The sequence below is a fragment of the Manacus candei genome, unplaced genomic scaffold, assembly GCF_025592945.1.
Source record: "Manacus candei isolate 608988 ecotype Guabito, Panama unplaced genomic scaffold, ASM2559294v1 h1tg000014l, whole genome shotgun sequence".
NCBI lineage: Eukaryota > Metazoa > Chordata > Aves > Passeriformes > Pipridae > Manacus > Manacus candei.
Genome location: NW_026138062.1, coordinates 55,635,208 through 55,656,640, shown reverse-complemented (window position 1 = coordinate 55,656,640; position 21,433 = coordinate 55,635,208). Strand labels below are relative to the sequence as shown.

General features: G+C 36.5%; 1 protein-coding gene across 10 annotated transcripts in view; it reads left to right on the top strand.

The window, feature by feature from the left end:
- The window catches only part of STXBP5L (syntaxin binding protein 5L), a 188,482-nt gene that overhangs the window by 139,680 nt on the left and 27,369 nt on the right, over positions 1-21,433 (top strand). For 3 of the 10 annotated variants that reach the window (XM_051779955.1, XM_051779951.1, XM_051779949.1), the window contains exons 19-20: positions 1,157-1,228; positions 15,954-16,004. The exons of 1 other annotated variant lie outside the window; for it this stretch is intronic. In XM_051779955.1, coding sequence (XP_051635915.1) covers positions 1,157-1,228; positions 15,954-16,004 — 123 coding nt within the window. Of the gene's footprint in view, positions 1-1,156; positions 1,229-7,935; positions 8,002-15,953; positions 16,005-21,433 lie in introns of all 10 variants that reach the window. 6 more of the 10 variants (XM_051779954.1, XM_051779948.1, XM_051779947.1 and 3 more) reach the window with 3 other exon arrangements.

Genomic DNA, 21,433 nt, shown 5'->3' with positions numbered 1-21,433 from the left:
GCTGTGCCCCATTTCAAAATTTGATGCTAAGAGGATCACATTTGTAAGTCATAACTGTTATTATGCATTGTGTGTTAGAAATATTAGTACTTCAATACATCTAAATTTTGCCATACATTGTTGGTTATTAAAAAATTTACTTCTTGCATGAGAAAAAGTCAAAAAATAATCTATGTTTCAAGTCTTTTCACTAGACATACTCCATAATAATGTGCTAGAGTCAGACACAATTAGGAAATGTGTTTTACATAGCTGTGAAGTTTTAGAATCAGATTTAAAAATCTCTTTGAAAATGTGGAGTTTTAAATCCAACCACAAAATTATGAAAGCAACAGATTATAGTGGGTTTATGACATCAGCATTTTCACCAGCAGACCCTGCACTAAATCATCAATTAGTATTTCTCCACAGAGTCATGGGAAATCTTTTTTTAGATTGGGAATATGTTTGCACTCCAAACAGCAAGTAAAATTTAGAAAATAAAATGTAAGTCTTCAGGCCTACTTCTGTTCCTGAAAGACCATTTATCTCACTTTTTATGCATTTAATCATAGCAAAGCTTAGTTCTCATCTGTGCCAAGTGTTAAATATTTAAATTTGGCACAGCTGAGGAGAGAAGAGACAAGCAGCTTCAAGCTACCTTCAGCTTCTCTGTCTGGTTTCAGCCAGCCTCACAGCAGCTCCCAAAGTAATTTGAGTAGCTCACCACAAGTGACATCTGCAGAACCCTGTACAAAAGGTGGAGGGTTGTGCATGTAGAAAAAGCAGTTATCAGCACTGTATCATGTAGGATTTCTCTGTCAGGGCCAGTCTGGGCCAATCCTTTAAGGCATCATTCCAGCTCTGCAGTGCTGCTAGAAAGGAGCCCACTGGGGATAAGTGACCGCTAAGAAGGAATACACACTTCTAGATTGCTCATGGAAACTATGCGTCTAAAAAAAGCCTCAGCTGCTTTCTCACCATCCATCCCACATCCCTTACTTTTTTGATTATTTTTCTTGTTATATCTCCCAATTGGAAGGTAAGCATCTGCTGAAATTTTTTCACCATGGCTGTTCTAGATGCTGGTTATGATATCACTTCCTTTCACTTTAGACTGTTTTTTCTCTCTTTCCTCTGCCTGCTGCTGATGCTGGTGTACTGGCATGTTCCAAAGACAACTTTTGCATGCGTGGCCTGTCTAACTTTTATCCAGATTTAACGAAACGGATCCGTACTTCCTATCAGAGTAAGTTCTATAAAGGTTAGGCAAATAGCTTTATCATGATTGGACTGTGCCTGACTTAAACCCATGTGTTTGTGCTTCGTAATGTGTTTTTTAAACACATTCAGCATGCATGCAAACTTATTACATTTTATTATGTCAACCATGCTTAGTTTTGACAATTATCTTTATTATACAGATATCCTTTTTCTTCCAAAAGAGTCCAAGAGAAAACCTCAGTGTTATATGGACAAATTGGGCCTTAGAAATGATTTTTCAGCAATGTTATGTTCTTGATGACAGTATCTTTCTTTGGTTTTCTATTCATTTCTGTGTACGTTTACTTATATGAAGCATTTCTTGTTTTGCAATGGCACTATTTGGTTGTAGTTACCAATTAATTCATCCCTTTTTTCAGAAGAGCAATGTGGCTTAAAAGTGCACCCATTGAATTGGGTGCTATAAAATTTAAAATTTTAATCTTGGTTTGGTACTTGAATATTTGTCTTTGGGGAACCATCCCGTGTCTCTGATCTTTGATGGGGAATGTAAAGTGGACATAAAAATATATACATCAAAGAGAGCTATGAAAATTAATGTTTTTAATATCTTTAAATTTTGAATTATACAGATATGCAATTTAAATATTAGTATTCATCAGTGCAGAATGCAATGAACAAAGCTATAATTAATTTTGCAAATTGACTGTTCAACAGATGAGCCATATGTATCTTAATTAACTGCAATGCTTATATGTAATTAGGTCTCTAGGATGCCTCTTATTCAACTCTTTTTAAAGTAGTTTTCACAGAACAACTGGATAGGCAATTTTATGTTAAATATTCAGTATGGGCAAGATAAAGAGTGGCAGTTGTTTTATCATCTCACATAAATACAGACTTATGTAGCTATTGAAATACATTTGTACATGTGCAGGAGAAAAGCTGTTCCATCCCTCTAGCCAGATTTCTACGATTTTATTTCATAATAGTTCATAAAAGGTGGTCTGCTTAGTTAAAAGACATGTCCAGTTACAAATCTAGCAGTCCACAAAAAGGTTTGGTGTATGATAGCCTGAAGTCTCTTAGTCTGATCTTGCTATTTTCCCATCTATAACAGAGAACCCAAGAGACAGACAGCAGTTAAAGGTTTGGGGTTTTTCCCATGTAAAAAATTAATAAATTCTAAGGCCAAAAATTACCAATGTTTTCATTCAGAATTACGAACACAGACCATAGAGTTTTTCATAACTGAAAGTTTATTATCCTGTTTCCATCTTCAAACCTAGAATCAAAAAAGTCCACAAAATCTTCCTGTATGCATCCCTACTGAAGGGTATGAGTCTGACTTTTAGGCAAGATCATTAACAGCTTCATTTCTCTCCTCAAAAAACACTTGGTTCTTGATTTTGTTATTTGATACTTATACAGGAGTACATGCTGTATAATCTGAAAGACACACAAGGCAATAAGATCAAGAACAGGACCAGAATGTGTCATAGACTGAAAATATCTTGCTAAGTCGTTCTCGAGTTGTGCTTTGTTATATGTCTTATCTGAGATGTGAGTTTTAAGGGGGGTATTCAGAGAGGATTTAGGATTTTGCTTACAACTTTATCTCTTCTCGTAAGGGATAATGATGGGAAAAGTAAATTATTTTTGGAAATTGTGCAGCTGATATTATTATGACAAAACCAAGAGTAGTCATGTCATAACATAAGCATTAGGTCTAAAGTTTTCAGGGTTGTATAAATGAAAATGGAAGTTAATGGGAAGATATATGAGTAGTAGATTAAATTAAGTAATGAACCAGGAAGATAATTCATGAGGATCAGTTTGAGAGAATTACTTGTAGGCATTGAAATCAAAGAAGAGATTATCAATGAGCAAGATACTGAGACTTTTCTTGGTCATTTTAGAGCTGATTTGCAGGAAGAAACAGTGTAATTTAGTATCCAGCCTGAATATGAGAGTTAGATTATGATCTTCTAAGAATGTTACCAATATAATGGGTTAGAGTACCAGCGAATTCAGTGGTGCTGCTAGCTCTGTTGACACAGTGGAGACTTCAGTACAAAAAGAAGGTAGGGGTCATCTTGACAGTGTTAAGTTCATACTTGGACGCTTTTGAGTAAATTTTAGACAAGATTATTACTCTATCTTGGATGGAAAAAATCCAAGTTAGATCTGTGTATTTATGAATCATTAGGGCAAAAAATATGTATATTTATAATTATTGTCATGTTTATACAAAAGAATCTCTTCAGTTCTTCATCCTAATCAAATGCTGGGTCAGAGAGATAAAGGAAGTGTTGATATTTCAGTCTAGGATGTCTTGCAAGTGAGGAGGAAAAGGAAAAAAAAAAACAAGCGTCAGACGAAAGAAGCACTATGTTGGAGAAGAGAGGTTTTGCAAAGGAAAGACACAGTCAACAATGCCAAGGACATCCAGTATACAAAGCATGGTGGTGGAATAATTGTTTTGAATTTTAGCTGATAAATCTATAGAGAACTTGATAACGATTACATATGTAAGCTAGACTCAAATGCACCTTGAGTGGACTTAGAGCATGAAGACAACACATTTGCTGGCTTGAGAGGTGAAAGTGGGAAAAGGAAAGCAAGAAGGGAAGAAATGCAGTCAGTTCTAGGTATATGTGATGGGAGAGATTGAAACATAATTGTCCTAGCAGGGAAGGAATTTGAGGAAAAAAACAGAAGCTGAGATGAGGGTAAGTGCAGAGCTGAGAGTTGCTTTCTAGTACTGATGCTAGTTCCATTTGCTGTAATATCTGCAGCCACCTTGCTTTGTAGCAAGAATACATGACAAGGTAAAAAAATAAATTCTCTCTGCAGTAGTGCAGAATTATGTTGTTGGTTGGTTTTCTTTTTTTTTTTCTTTAGTTGAAATCAAGTTGAATATGTTACCCGGTGGTCGGTAACATATATTCAAATATTAAAACAAGTACGTTTACTGCATCTAGGCAGATAATATTTGCAGCAGAATATAAAAATACCAAAATGATGCAAAAGGAATTTGCATCTCCTACTAGAAATTCATACCATCTGTTGGAAGAACAAGAAAATAAATAGTCTTTATGAAGCACCCAAAAAGTTGTCAGATTGAAAGGATGTTGCAACACTGGAAAATAATTTTCATAATGAAGACCTTTCAGTGAGAAATCCTTCCTCCTTCAGGCCAGTCCCTTGAGAGGATGTCAGCAAAAGTAACCTTGGTCTGACAAGAGGACACAGAAGACTGTGTGTTATGAGCCATTACATATCAGTAATTGACACTTTAAATCACACCTAAGAAGCTAATATAGGTTGAGTTTTAAGTCAACAGCTATATTCTGAACTGACTAATTTCCAAAGAATACAGGCATACACACACACACACACATATATATATGTATCTATAAGCACAAACAAAACCTAGTGTGGTATTTCAGTGCGAAGATGATGGATTAGAGTAGCACTGGGCTTACTTATTGACCTGTGAATTTTTATGATAATTTATTTACAATTCATTTATTTATAGGAACATATATTATGGCTTTGGGTACTTTAAAGTAAATGATTCATCTGAATCATTAAAACATAGAGATAGAAATTTAAAATTTAAAAAATAATTTCAAATTAAGAGTTCGTAATTACTTCATACTAGGCAGTACATTTTTTGATCCTTTAATGAAGAGGAAATGGGAATCACAGTTAACTTTGAAAAATATGCACGGGACATGTCTTTAGAAGTGATTTAATGCCTTGTGTGATATATTTACATCTTGCACTATTTAAACACGTAAACACACATTGGATTTGCTCAAATCAAAGCAAATTTCTTTATTGTGTCAATGGGTATATCTTCTCACAGGTGATTGTTCACATTGCCAATCTCAGTTATTTGCCTTTAGATTTGTTGCTACATTCTTGCTTCAGGTGGACTCAAAATTTGCTGAGATGGCGGACTTCTTGGCTAAAAATTGCTAAAATATCTTGGGGCACAAATTGTGCCTACAGAACTTCAAAATGGAAAGCAAAAATATTTTTGTAATGTAATTTCAGTAGCTGTTATAGTCTCTCAAACATTCAATGGAAGCTGAAGTCCATAGAAGTATTTAGCTTGATCTCCTTAAAAAGGAAATTACAGTAGAAAATGAGCAGTAGTACAAAGAACAGCTTGAGATCTCCTCTTATCTCAAAGGGAAACAAAAAACGACATTTAGTGGAATCAAAGGTAACACATAAAAATTGACAAATTGATGTTTATTCTTTTCCTTGAATGATGACTGTGCAATTCATTGCCTTGTAACGTCTTCAGAATTTAGAATTTAGCAAAATCAAAAGAGACTTTGGACAAATGGGTGGGTAATGACAATAACTTGTAATATTTCTAAGCAAGAAAGATTTATGGCAGGAGAAAATCTGTGAGTGGCAGCGCTTAAGCAAATCTAACTATCTAAGATAATAGTCTTGGGCAGGGCACATGGTGCCACTTACATTTAAGATGGGGACATACTGCACTTCTCCTTTAAAAGCATCTATTGGTGGTCATTGTTAAAGGTGATAGTAGCTTGACAGCAAGTCTAGATTTGTAGAGAAGTTCATATGTTCACCATTTATAGATATCATCACATGAGACGTATCTTTAATGTTGTATGTTGTAAAAAAAATTCATGGTATTCTTATGGTGATTGCTCTTGGGTGGTGTGGTTTGGTGCATTTCCTGTTTGAGTCTGTAGCACTATAATTTATATTGAGATGTAATATTGTTTTTATGAACTCACAGTTAAAAAACAGACAAACAAACCAAACCAAAAAAACCACACCACACTATTTAGAAGTAAAATCTGACCTGGGATTTGACATTGTAACTGACACCAGTACTAACTATCCAAGGTTTAGAACATGATAAGGTGTTAAAACTTTAATATGCACTTAGAAAAGAAACAGTGTAATATTTCATTTTATTCATCCAAGGCCTCTGATGCTATGCAAATGTGCCAAACTCTCTCCCACTGCACCTTGCAGACAGTTCTGCAGCAAAAATCAATTCTGTTCCAAATCTCTAGGTACGTACAGAAACCTCAGGGTCAAGTAGAATTAAGATTTGCTGTAAGAAAACTATACATAGAGAGGCTCCCTAAGTGATGGAGAATCATTATGTTATGAATAGTCTCATAACATCAAAAGTGATGTTGGACTCATGATTGAAATATAAAATTCTCTCAGAGAATCAGAGAAGGATTCAAGCATGTCTCTCAAAACAAAAGATCTCTGGTCTTCAACAATAGTAGCTAGTTTATGATCTCTTGTTTTTTGAAAGTCAGGAACAAGTATGTCATTAATACTGAGTTAACAGGCCAAATGAACTGCTGCTTTTCCAAAGGACTCTCAATATTATTCTTGCACTCCTGCATTTTTGTTAGTGGTAGAAGCTTTTTTGTTCTGCTTGTTGGGGCTCTGGACTCTCCTCAGTTCTTGTCACAAAGTTGTCAGTACCTGCATTAAGATTCCATTGTTTTCAACACTAAGAGAACAGCATTGGTGGCCAAACGGTAGCAGAATATTTTGAGACAAGAGCGTATATGAATTTTAGAGATAAGGGACTCTGGGCCTGAGTTCAGAAGCGATAAATATTAAAACATGTAATCTTTTGGTGCCAGATTAAAGCATACTGAAAGGTTCTTGTAGGATGTTTGATTTTCAGGAAGTGACATGAGCAGCATGTGTGTAAATACAGTATCAGTACAACAATACTGTACATCTGACTGCGGGCTGATGTTCACTTGGCTCTGACCTGAATGCTGTGAGTCCATAGTGCCATCTGTAGGTCTGGTGCTGGGCTTTCAGTCAGACCCACATAGCCTATGGCATGCAGTGCCAGAGCTCCATGTAACAAGGGTGAACCCCTTGATACAGGCCACGGGGCATTACGGGATACATAGGAAGGGTGCGTTTGAATAGGTGTGGCCATACCCAGTTCACCCACTCAACATGGTAAAGGATAGCACGAGCTCAGACTTTCCCTCCCTCCTATGCCAAAAGGCATGTTTGAACTTGTTCATTCAACCTGTGCCAAAGGTTGGGTCACAGAAACAAGCCCAAGCTTAAGCAGTATAGACTAGGGTTGCTTTATATGTTGCTGTCTTCCATGTAGACTGAGTTCCTCACAAATATTTATGAACAATATATAAAACATCTTGTCCAAAAATTCTGTGTTATACTCGGACAGCATTATCAATACCTCTATGTCCTTTAAAATGATCTATTTTGTGTGAATTCATACAGAAGTTCCTAATATGGAACAGTAGTGGTGATTTTATTTTTTTTTCCTCCCCTCTTTTAAGATTTCCTCCCTGCATTCTGCAGCAGTTGAAAGCAGAGTTTCCACATCAGTTTGACAGGGACAAATGAGTTTTATTCATATCACAGACTTTTACATTTTAAACTATACTTTCTTGTTTTGTTTTGTTAGGTTACTCTTTTCTATCCCAAGGCACTTGGAAAACAAATCTGAGTTAACAAGAGGTGTGATTTTTTTTTTTAAACCAAACCTAAATTTCTGCAGTGACAGCCTGATAACTGCAGTTATCTGAAATAGATATTTTCCTCTTATTTCACACCATTCTTTTCTCCAAATTGACTTTAAAGTTCAGAATATCATCAACCTAGAAAGTTAAAGCATGCCCTGTTAGATTGTAACTTAACTCTTTAACTCCATTTTTTCAGGCCTGACTGAACTCAGTGACAGTCCAGTTTCCCTGGAGCTAGAGCGTTGCAAGTCTCCCACTTCAGGTAAAGGTGACTGGCTTCTCTTCCTGCAGTCTGTATAAGCCATTCATGTCATGCATCACTGTGTTTCATTGATCCCTAAGAAGTGAAGTTCATAGTTACAGTTCCAAAGAGAATAAATTACTGGAGAAGTGCTTATTAGGTAGCACAGTAAAATCCTAAGTCTGTTTACTTAAAGAAAAATTAAATGTACTTGGTGCATCTTGAGGTTAACAGTATGAAAACATTTGAATTAATCGCATCGTGCAAGTATATTCCTATAATCTCCTATTAGAGGCTTGTTTGTCTGTTTTCTTAAAAGGCCTTCTGATTCCTTTTTTCTTTCCAGTAGGGAGTCCTTATGATTTTTAACATATATATATGTATGTAAAATGCACATATGCACGTAGAGAAATTATTCAAAGCAGCAATATGAAGATGGTAAATTTTAACCATTAGAACCTACCAGTGCCTAAGTTCTGTAATTTACCATGGAAGCAGAGCCTCAAATAAAAATATTCGCTTATCAACCACTGTGACCTGGCAGGGAAATCTTGGCCATTTAAAAATTTATATATGTTTCCCATTTTACCCATAGTCCTTCAGAAGGTGGAGTTCATCTCATTCCTAGAGACTTTTTCTACAAGTACCTAGTCTGCATTGATCTCTTTAATGTGAGTTCACTGACTTAAAGATTGTTGCTTAGAGCTATTTTCTACCAGCTCACTTTTAAATGTGATGGAAAATAAGGAGGTGTAGCTGTGATACATTCATTTTGCTTGTGGTATGCATATCACAATTCTTTTCCTTGTAGTTTGGTAAGTATTGATAGATACTTTCCCCCCCCCTTAGTTATGGTAACGAATTCCCACAAATATGCTATTCAAATCCTCTGTTATTGTTTCACATATTTTATTTTATTATGACAAACTAATCTTGAATGGAGGCCACTAATTAGTAATTTATAAAAAGATGAAACTAATAAAAGTGTTTCACTGACAAAATGAAATTTGTATTTGAAATATTTATTTCCTTGTACTATTTTCAACCAAATTCTGTAGACATGGGAATATCAAAGTGAAATAGACTATCATGATATTGGTATAAAACTAGGAGCTCAAACTCTTGAGCAGGGCCTCAGAAACTCATGATATAGGCTTTAAAAGAAAACATTTGATAGCTTAGTATAATTAGATTACTTATTGAGTGGCTCACACTCAACTTTTCAATTTTCTCTTCAGAAATGAGCTGAAAAACCTCTCTTTTTCTTCTTACTGAAAACTAAGAGATCACTGAGTTGGTAAACGTGCATATTCTTAGTTTTATAATGATGACTGACTCCTATAGCACCTTACTTTTTCTGCAGTTAACTTCAATTTTCCATTCTGCTAGTGAACAAAAATAGCTCTCTTGGATAAATTTAAGATAATTTGCTTCAAAATTTATTCTGCTTTTCTGTTTTGAAGATCATTCAGGAGGGAAAGCATGGCACATTTATGGATGTTTCCTTCCTATTTTAGCACTTTCATGTTGTTTTCCAAGCTATATTTGAATCTCTAAAATGTGATATCAGGTGCAATTTTGTAGGCAGTAGCTATTCTTGGAACTGCTTTTTAAAACAAGAAGGTTCTTTTACTGTGACTGATATTAATTATTTTTTATAAATTAATGCAAAATTTAATTAATTTTGCTTTGGCATACCTGATGTAAAACTGGGCAGAATCCAGTCTAATCAGCTTAAGTAACTGCATTCTCCAAGAACTTGGAAGTGGAACTATCTTGTGCTTATCAGCACAACCTTACACCCACATGAGCCTTTGCACTGACTAACATTTCTTACTCATAGAACACAACTAGATACTTACACATTAGTCAGGCAGGATCCTTCCAGTCTTGCTTTTGATCTGCTTAAAGTTCATGGCACACAAGCTCCGTAATGGAAGTGCACTGTGTTCTGTAAGAGCCCCATGATACTTGTGTTTGTAAAACCAGTGACCACGTTCCCCTGCTGAAAATAGACCAAGACTTCATCCTTTAGAAATTTAGCAGAAACAGAAAGAACACTTGACTGCTGAGAGAAGAGATTCAAGTTGCTGCCCAATGAAGGTCCTACTGGGTATGACTACATCACTGACTGATAAGGTTGCAAAGACAGAAGCAGTAGAATTTGATTTATAGCAATTCGTTCTGGTTGCCAGACCATGACAACATCCATTCTTCACCTGGCAGTGAAGTTCATGCCAGATACTGGCCCTGAGTATGCACAATATATATGCAAAGTGCAAACTGCTGGAGGACACTGATCTGGATGGCAAACACTGCACACATAATGGTGAGCACTTTCATCCTTAGTTCCATCAGAAGGAGAACGATTCGAGGAACAACATTGCTGAGCTCATGTGCATACTTTGTGACTCCAAGGCAATGCCTAGGAAGAATCCCTATGGCACACTAATTGCCAGTGTAGACACAAGTAGTTTTACATCTAAGAGAGCTATCAGTAACTTAGATTTCTATTCCAATCAGGCCCACAAGAACAGTGTTGATAAAGGCTTCTTGGAGGACTTGAAAAATCTCCTGCCTCTTCATTTCTAGGTCTGATCCTGAACATTGCTTAGACTGGCTGAACTCTCTCCTGAAAAATACATTTTGCCTGTAACATCCTATTGCTTGACAATGTTTTGACCTCTGACTAAGCTTCTGCAGAGGCAGCCTAGGTCAACTTAGTAGTTCAGCTTTGTTATTTCTCTTCTCCTTGCCTCAATGCAGAATTAGGCATTTGTGTGTTCTGTCATTGATATAAGTGTTAGAGAACTGAGTGAGAGACTCAGTGCTGAAGAGCACTCCTTGTTTCACAAGGCTGGTTTGTAATTCAGTACAAATCCAACTTCTTCATTAAGTAATATTTAACTTGTTTCACAAGACTGTCTTCTCAGATGTTCCTCCTGTACTGTTTACTAAAACATGACTTTGCAGACAATGTAATTGAAAAATCAGATTCCCGTTCTGAACATCTCTCAAAATAGAACATAAAATTAAAACGTTTGATTAAAAGTTTTCTGAAATTCACAGCGCCACACAGAGGGTAGCAGCAACTAAAGTACCACTAACCTTTCTTTTTAAGAATGGTAGACAGAGGAGGGGAATAATCCTCTCTAACCACTGGTATCTTAATTAAATTCATATTTAAATACTATAGTGACACATTTCCAACACTATAAAGAAAAAAATAATAAAGCCATTTGAAAGGTTCTGTTTATTTTTTAATATCTGAGTGGTGACAATTTCCTCTGTAAATGTATTCTGGATAGAGGAATAGATATGGAATAACATTGGCAAAAATTGTGGAACAGAAAAAAATTAAAAATAAAAACCCCCAAACATTTACCCATATAAAGCATTTTTCATGAGAACAGTAATGCAGCAAGGCATGCCATAGAATGGTATTGGATGGCTTAACCCTAAGAATATCTTATTCTGACTCCTGCATGCCATGTTCTTTAAATAGAGAAAGTCAAACTGCATTTTGATTTTTGTTTGTAATTTGGAGGTCAAAAGTTAGGGCTTTGTACTACATTTGCTCTACAGTGGCACATGTGAGCACAGTAGCTCTAAAGCATTCATCACATAAGTGGTACAATATTCAGTGGTTCAGTTAATTACTGTATAATATATTACAGAAGTATACCCATCCCAGTTAAGTTTACCTTTATTTCTAGCATCTCATTAGGAAAACTTATTCATGGCCTCTTAGGAATATAAGATATAGTATAAATAATTATGTATGAATAATTATGTATGTCCATTACCATTTTAACCATTTGTATGTAACTTTATATTGAAGCATGTAGTTGAGAATACACTGTGAGCACAAGAAAATACAACTTCGATAGCCATTTAGTTTTGTTGTGTGAGATGCAATGGACAGTTGAGACTTCTTTCAAAGAGCAGAAGGAAAGAATTTCGTGAGTCTGTGTATAGGAGAGTGACTTTTTAAATGTGTGCTTTAAAATGAAAATGCCTTTGTGTTTTTTCTCAAGAAATCACCTTCATATTGGGGGCTTGCATCAAAAATGGGTTTAAGACTATAAAGCTTAGAGGAGGCTATGTAAAGATTTCCACAACTGATTCCTGTGAGCTTTGGAATGGGTCCCTAATGGCAAGATTTTAAGTTTTTGTACATACTGTGATTTCCAAGTGCTGCCATCCTGATTTATTTCGCTGGTTAAATCTGCTGGGATTAGGCCCATGACATGCCAACCTCCCACTTTCCTGCATGAAGTGGTTTTTTAAGTAGCTTTCCTTCAAGAAGAATATTATTAAATTTCTAACAGTTCTTCTTTTTTTAACTTGTGGGTAGCTGCAAAGTAACGGAATAAATTTGACTCAGTTTGAAAATTATGTTCTACTGGAAAACAGCTAGAAAGCTAGAAAGTAAATGTTTCAAAATATTTTGTGTGCATGTAAAACATAGAATGCAATTTATTTTGAAACTTGATTATTGATAGCACCACCACCATAACCTTTCTACCTATTTCTATTAAATTAAAAAGAATGTTTACTAGTCATAGGCAAATTAATAATTAAAGAGAAGTTAGCTCCTGCAGTGTGGATACAAAGTGCATTTTATCACTATTTCGCATATGTGAGGGAGTTTCTGATTGGGTGAATTCGTGCTTGCTTAAGTTCTTGAGAAGGGATGTGTATGTAGCGAGGAACAGGAAGCAGCATGAGCTGGCAGAGGGGAGAAAATGGGGTCCTGAGTTTGGGCCATGGTGTTTGACTCAGGGGGAGCAGCAGGGGTAGCCCATGTGCAGCTCATGGTTCATAGTTCAGGGTTCAAGGGCGCCTGAGCTCACCAACAGGGGTCAGCAGCTCCTGTGGACAGGGAAAACAGCTAAAGCAAGGGAGCAGAGCAGCTGTGGGGAGGGTGACCAGGGCCAAGCACAGCCTGGTGATCACCTGCCCCATCCAGGGACAGGGGAGGATGTTGGTCTGTGAGTCCAGGTCTGGCTCAGCAGGTACTTTCCTTGAGGCCACCAAAGAGAAAGGGCAGTCTCTGCACTGCCTCTGAGCACCAGCAGCCAAACCTCCAGGACCTTACTGTGTGCCTTGTCCAATAGATAAATATTAGGCTCTTAAACCCCTTCTTCAGCAGTGGAGACTGGAAGTGATGTTTCAGAGTGTTAGTCAGGCAGAAGCTCCCTAATAGAAAAAGACTTGTATAAAGTCACCCTCATTTTCAATAATGTTAAAATCTGTGACCACAGTTCTACTGTAATAGCTGAGGGAAACACACCATCGAATGTCATAGCTGTTTGTTGGTTATGTCTTGGTGTTTTCATTGAAAGACTGATAGGAACCATATGGCAACAAAACAGAATGTTGTCAGGTCTTTAGACCCGGGTGCTCAGCTTAGCTAGCTGCTAGACTGTACCTGTGAACTCTTTCTCATCCCACACTTGAATAATTCGACTGTTAACACTTTAAGCTCTTTTGGGCAGGGGCTGTCTTGCCTTGCACTGTATCACAATTGTATCACAATTTCTGCTGGCTGCCTCCAGTGTGAATATAAACAAATAATGGTAGCAAACAATGCTGCTAGCCTATTGAACCTTTATACTCTACTTCATTCTTGAGGTAAACTGTTTCTCAAAAGCTCTTTCTCAGCAAGATAGGTTTACATGCATGATCCTCCTTTATAATAAATGTAAAGATAGTAAAACATACATGATTTAGGTATTAAAAATAGGTTACATAAACTTTTCAGAATGTGAATATTATTCATAGAAAGCAATATACCCAGCTTTAGTCACGGTAAAGCATGAAAGCAACCAGCTCCTTCCTCAAACATGTGGTCTGTGGACAGTGATCCATGCTGTGTCCTAGTACAATCATGCCTGGCCATGGGATTGCCACATGAAGAGCGTGCGATTGTTGCACGACAGCTGTGGCAGCTCCCAAATAAGCCTGTTCAGAGTCCTTCAGAGGAATCAGAAAGTCCATACTTTGCATGTGCTGTATGAGCCTGAACACAAATAGCTGGGAGCTATTTCTTCAAGTTCAGACATATGTATCACCATTTGGGAACAGCTGTCATACATAACACATGACATGTAATTCCTATTGTACACAAACACCTGTAAAATAGAAATAGAAGAGGTTAGATTACCAATTTGCAAAGCTCAAAGCCAGCATGGTGACAGCACTAATGAAGCTCTTTGGTGTTAAATGCATCTAAGCTAGGTTTTATAGCTCTGACATATTCTAATCTAAATCCTAGTCTGTTAATAAAGTGTTCTACAGTTTTTCCTAGGAATTACTTATCCTTTTCAAAGGGCTGGTTAGGCCAGATGTTGTTATTTCCTTTAAAGGAGATTAAATCAAGTGATGCTTCTTTCTCTAAAGCAAAGCACTGATTTTCTGGAGCAGTACCCTCCATTCACAGTCTGAAAGAGTATATGACAGCTGCTCAGATAAATTGAATGTTTTTTTTAAAGGCTGTTCTGAAAATCAAGCTGCCCTTTATGTGAGTGCCTAAAATGGATGTAGGACTCTAACATTTGGTATCCAAATTAGAGAATTTCATGTTATAGTGTCAGGGATGTATATTTTTGATATCGAGCTGTCCTGGAGAGATTTCTTCACCTTGTCCCAAGTTAAAGTGACAGCTACAAATGGGTTACTGGGAGGGCTATGCTGGTTCTGCTGATAGCGAAATGTTGCTCAAGAGTCTCATGGACTCTCCTACTCATCCCTGAAGAGAAAAACATCTAACATAGGTGCTGGCTGATATTTACTTCTGCCACATTGCAGGGTTTGTATTTTATGACGCTGCAAAAGAATAAAACAGAAAATTTTTTTTAGGGATTCTATGACTTAAAATGGTAAGTGGCTGTTCTGGGCATCCTTCTGACCTAAAAGCTTACTAAATAAAAATTACAAAGAATTTGTTCCTCGTATTCATGTGTCCCAATATTCCTGTCACCGTGATATTTACCATGTGGGACTTTTTTTAGAAGTATAATAGTTAGCTGACAAATATTTGATTGTTCACTTCTAGTAACAGACAGTGTGGGTAAGGGATAAAAGCCAGAAAAACAAGTGAAAAAAAATTCTGAATGACTACAAAATGAAATAACCAAATTGGAAATTAAGTCCTCTGAATAATTAATAAAGGGTTTCTTAAGGTATTCTTTTAATAAATTTAATGCCATTTTGACTGCTACAAGACATGCTTCATTTCAGTTCTCTAGTGTTCATTGTTTGAAAATGTGCTCTTGTGTAAGGAAATGAAAACACTTTTGAACAGAAGCAAAATTATAGTTTTGTTGCATAATTGGAACACAACAAATAATTAAATCTTCTCTAAATTAAATGCAATATTTTGATTACTAGATAACACCACATTATGTCCTGAAAATGCTGTATTTCGTTTCTGTGCAATCTGTCTTTCTTTCCACAATGTTACAATGGTATGTTCTGTCTCCATTACCTGTACAATATGCCCTCCCTTTTTCAAATGGTATCTTGAGGTATGATGACACCAGATCTCATAATTTCATTGCACCCTCTTATTAAATTGGTTTGCAGGTGTTTAAATATTTGTGATATGCTGCATAACCAGCATTTGCAATATTTGCCTTAATCTCATTTGTGGTTTCTTTTTTTATCATTCCTGTCACCACAAGGTAAGATATTGCAGCACACAGCCAAAGCTGTGTAAAGCACCATTCACTTCTTGACAGCTGGAGTAATGTTTTTTTCCAGTGTTTCTTTGTTTAGCTACATTTATTTTGCTGAATGGTGTAAAAAAAAATATTTAAACCATAATTTTGCCTTTATATGTTGATTGAAAGAAAAGTGCTACAAATTTGCAACATGGTTTTAACCAGAAGATGGCATGTTGTTTTCCCTCGCTCCTTTTTCTTTCTTACTTATTAACAACTGCCTTTCTCCTTTTTCTGTTGTTTCAGTTAAAGGATCAAGAAAGTTAAGTCTGCCAACAGATCTTAAGACTGATCTTGGTACGGTAGGCGAAAGCCAACAGCTTTAAACTTCCTTACATTCATTGGCTAAACATTTTACCAACTGATTCATGAGATAACACAATAACCTCAGAGGCTTTGTCTGAAAAGGCTTTCTAAAAACCACCTATTAACCCATACAGTTCTGTTGGCAGCTCTCAGCATTTTGCTTGTTTAATATTCATTTATTTCATGTAGACATATATTGACAATCATTACACACTCTGTGTGTAATATTTTATTATGAAAAGGCTCCAGAACTTTTTGCACATTTGAGCCATTATAGCTGGTTGTCGGTGAACTCTGCTTATAAGACTCAATGCATGCGCTGGTCTATTTTCTTTACTTGGTGTACAAATTCCGTGCCACAACAGTGATAAGACAGTTGAACATCTGTATTTTCTGGAGTCTCTGAGCTTCTGAGAAGTCAGATCAGAAATCAGTCATTTGTCTCAGTCCTCCTTGAGACTTGCCTCAGCCAACTGGTAAATACACATTTTGCTGTAACATTTTTTTCTCAGTTCTTCTTTAATATTTCAGTGGAAATGCATAGTGAGAGGAGAAATTTCACTTCAGAAAACGTAAAATGAAAATTCAACATCTTGCATAACGTAAAAATGTCTAGGGCAGGTCATGCAACACCTTCTTAAATATCCACGTAAAGGGGATTTGGGTTGGTATTTGGGATTTCCTGGTATTTGGGTTGGAATGTGTGGTTCACACAAAAAGTCTTATAATTGTTCTGTAAATATTCTCAGGGAGTCCTTTCTAGTTGTGCTCTCATGGGAAGTTTCTCATGTAAGATGACTGAAAAAGCCACATAGCCACGACTCATTACTTTGAGTGTCTTTTTAGAGATAAAAATTGAAGTTGGATCACATCCTTACATAATGCAGCCAAACTTAATTTCTTTTATGGGGAATCATATGCATGTATTAACCAATGTAGCACTTGTTCCCCAAGGCAAAAGTTGGGGAATAAATATGTCTTTCACACTGTAAACGACTGAGGAACTTGGAAAATTGCTAATTGCTCCTGATAAAGATTAAGTAAATAAATGTTGAAAAATCATTGGAAAATTCAATCTAGATTGTGCAGGTTTCAGTGTATGGAGTGAGTTAGTTGAAATAATTTATTAACAATGATGTTTGAGAAACTAGAAATGTAGGAGTACACCTAAACAAATTTTAGAGTAGAAAATCGTAATACTCCTAATACATCAAAAAGGAAAAAGGAGTGATGTAGGCTGCTATAGACCTGTAAAATTAATGTTTATCAATAAAGACTTGGGCAGCTATTAAGAGGAAAGGTGAATACTCAGAGTATCAAAATAGGACCATATTCTACAGATCAAACTTCTTTTTTGTTAGTATTAATTAAAATACATTGTCTTGAAGGACACATAGCATGAAATAGCTTTGAATCCTGGATCATTACACAAGGAAAATATAAACAATGCACAAAAGACTAAATTTAAAGGTTTTTAGAAAAGAAAGAAACATACCATGGCAACTAGAATTGCTAAGGTCTTTATTGTATGATATAAAAAAGTTGCATATTGGAGAAAGAGCTGCCTTACCACCACCTTTCCTGTAATCACGTTGGGATAGGTACAATATCGGAAGCTTTTCCTAGAATATATTGACAAACTGCAGGCAGATTTATGTTTTAAAAAAAAAAACACACAGAACAACCCCCCCAAAACCTCAAGGACTGGAGAGCAGGGCGAAAAGCCCCAAAAGGTAAAGAAATTCAGCCTAAGAGCATAGGAAGCATAATGATCCAGCTTAAATATACAACACATATAGGGAAGTTAGAAGATTAATGAAATGCATAGTCCTGTCTGTGATTTTGATTTCAGAACAGTCATGTTTCTACCATTCCTCTATTTACTCATATTCATTATTTTTAATAATGTAGAACAAGCTAAGTATAAACTAAAATAAGTCTAAGAAGGTCTATTTCACCATCTTGCAGAAACTAGTGGAACTCCATTAATTTCAAAAGCTTCATACACTCTGAAAGGTATGATCAAGTTGTCACTTAAATATTCTGTTTGTTGTTACAGCCACAGCAATTGGGATTCTACTGCATGTAGAAGCAGCATTCAGGGTATAAGCTGGCAGATACTCATGGATAATAAACTGCAGAGGAAGGTTTAAAAAAGAAAAAAAACTTGAGAAAAAAACCCTTTCAGTTCTCGTTCATGACTGTCTTAGAAGGGCAAAAGATTCCTGTTAGGTATTCTAGCCATTAAAACTGTGTTGATTTATAGATTGCTTAGTTTACAACAGGTTGGAAAAAGCCTCTCTTTCTCAGTCTAAGGACCTACATTTAAATGAGAGTTCCTGGAAAAGGTGATGAATAATGATGTCTACATTTCAGTTACTTCTGCTCCAAAATGTCCTGGCTACAGTGTCAGAGCTCTTAAAGATTATTTATCTGCTCTTTGGCTGTTGCCTGAGATCGTACCCATAGTCTGAATATTCAGGGGACAACAATAGCTTTTGGCTCACATTTCTTGTAAAGATATTCAGGTCACCACTTTGAAATGATAAAATATTGTACATCCATCCCATTGGCTCTGGCTCATAGCTTTTTACAGAGTGCTGATGCATCGCCTACTCTCGGCACCAACTGCAGCTAATTGGGAAATACATTAGCATTTGGCAGCTTACAGTTCTGCTGCCTTTGGAGGATCTGGCTTGTGTAATGTCCTTGCTTTCACTTTGCTTTGAATTGTAACAGCAGAGGTTGAGTAGAAGTTAAATCTATTTCAGGTGGAGGTTTTGCCAGTACAGGGAATTGCTTGGGGAGTCATTTGCTAGCATTTAGGCTAATAATGCGGGATCTGATGACTCAGGGTGTTCTTGTTAAACCTTGGCAGGATTTTCATGACTTAAAGGTACTTTGGGACTCCACTTTGACCTTTCTATGACTACTAAACTTGATCTCAGCTTCTTTTTATTTTGATGTTGTGATTATTATCTATCCTTGCTTAAGAACTTGTCACCTGTTGATGCCATATCTCCACACAGAAAGGAGTTATATGTCAGGATACACTGAAACTTTTTGATAGTTTTAGCTACTGCAGATCATAGTTATGCCAATGTTTATTTGAGTTGGCCAGAAGGAAGATGTGACAGTGCTGCTGTTCAGTTTCCCTGTTATCCTTCAGGAGCAGCTCTGAATGAAAATATCTTTATTTTTTAACCTAATAATGTTTCCCAAAGTTTTCAGAAAAAATCATCTACATTTCCTTGCAGTAGTGCGGTGAAATGAATTACGAGGATAATACTAATCTCATTTTATCAAGTGGAGAATCTGGGATGTATCCAGACCTGTACAACTGCTTTTGTATGAGAGTTTTCTAATTTTGCTTCATCAGCCACTTTAAGCATCCGGTTGTATTTTTCTTTTAGGAAGTACTTCTGCTCATTTCAGTAAAAGCTTTCAGAATTTCCAGCTGATCACAGGGAGCTAGAGAGAAGCCCTAACTAAAGATGGAGATAGTCAGTAATTGCTGATTTTTCTGTAATTCCAACGAAAAGATGGCTTGACTGTAAGGAGTTATTCTACCACCTAGACTTTATTAGTCAAAGAACAGAAGCAAATGTGAATAGAAATAGATATCTTTTGTTTGCTCTTGCTAAGATGTGATCTTAAAATTTTTAATATCATTTCCTATGCTCTCTGCAGATATTAGGTCTGAGCTAATGTCTTCCATTCTATACAGCAGTGAAAAACTAGAAAAATTACCAAATAAGCTCATATTTTTCTGAGAATTTGAGAAATATCTTCTGATGCAGAGGCTCAAAAATTTTAATTCTAAAAGTTGGCTTCATAAAACATAATTGTAAAGATCAGATGAAGGAGCTGTGTTTCTAGGTCTGTATTTAATTTTGCATATTTTGTATGAGGTTTGTGGGATCTTTTTGATTTATGCATATTGTCATAGAATTATAATATGAAAATATCCAGCATTTGATGCCTTTTTATTTTCATTGCCAGGGAAGTGTCACTTCCTGGGTGCTTTCAAGCCTATGAAACAGTACCTAAATATCGTGAGGAAAACCTAATTTCAATTTTAAGGATGAGCAGTGGGGTTACAGCAATTCTTGCTCTTTTTTTTTCAAAGTATCAGACACCAGGCACTCACAAAAATTTTTAAGCTTTTAATCTGTTTTTGCTTACTGCTGCACTGGACAAACTGGTAGATTTTAAGTGGGGCACCTGTATTGGTTTTTCTGGATCTGTATCTATAATTCTGTTTACAATGCTAAAGAACATTTCAAAAATTTTCAGGTTCTGTGAATTGCTTTTCTCCTTGGTATGACGTTTGTAGAAAAGGCAGTTGGTACAGCCAGCTGTACCAGTGATTTTATTTAATTGCTGGCAATATACATTGAAAAATATTTGTATTTTTGTAAAATAAGGATTTTATGGACTGTCTAGTGTATGTCTCCTTCCAGAAGGATAGAGTAACTTTCTGTTCACTTTTCAGTCTGAAAATACCATCTGAATTGGGGAACCATCTGAACTCTGCTTGTAGTTAGAATCATAGTATAACTGAGGTTGGAAGGGACCTCTAGAAGTTGTCTAGGCCAACATCCTGCTCAAAGCAGGTCTAGTTAGACCAGGTAGGTCAGGGCAGCGTTAAGTCAAGTCTCAAATGCCTCCAAAGGCAGGGGATCCACAAACTCTCTGGGTGACCTCTTCCAGTATTTGAACATCCACACAGGAAAAAAGTTTTTCCTAGTATTTAACTAGAATTTCCCATGTTCTAAGATGTGTCATCTGCCTCTCACCCAGTCACTGCACATCTCTGAGCAGTGTCTGACTCTGTGTTCTCCATATACCCAGATGAGGTAGTTGCAGACAGCAATAAGGTCCCCCCTCAGTCAAGGCTGAAAAAAGCCCCAGTCCTCAGTCTCTCCTCTTACATCGTGAGTGCCCACCTCCTTACCAGCCTGATGGGCCCCTACTGAACTCATGCCTGTCAACCTCTTACCTCTAATGGTGAGCCCAAATCCACAGCACCTGACCTGCAGTCTGACAAGTGCCAAATACAGGGAGGGGTTTTATCCCTCATGCTGCTTTTGCTGATTCAGTGGAGGACGCACTTTGCCTTTTCTGCTGCAAGTTGATCTCTGTTAAAATACAAAACGTTATGGGTTGGACTAAACTCTTTCACTTTTACAGATGTGGTTTCAAACCTTTGGCCCTTCTGCAGTTCCACATCTTCAGGTTTGGATTTTGATACTCTGTACCTAGGACCCTACTAGACAAAAGTCTTCTATATCTGCTGAAGGTCAGGTGTACAGCAGTTCCAGTTTCTTCGTTAAATTTAGAGAAGGTTTATTTATTAGTACTCTGCCAGTCCAAATAACTAGAATTAAAAAAAAATGCAATAGGAGCTGACCAGCAGG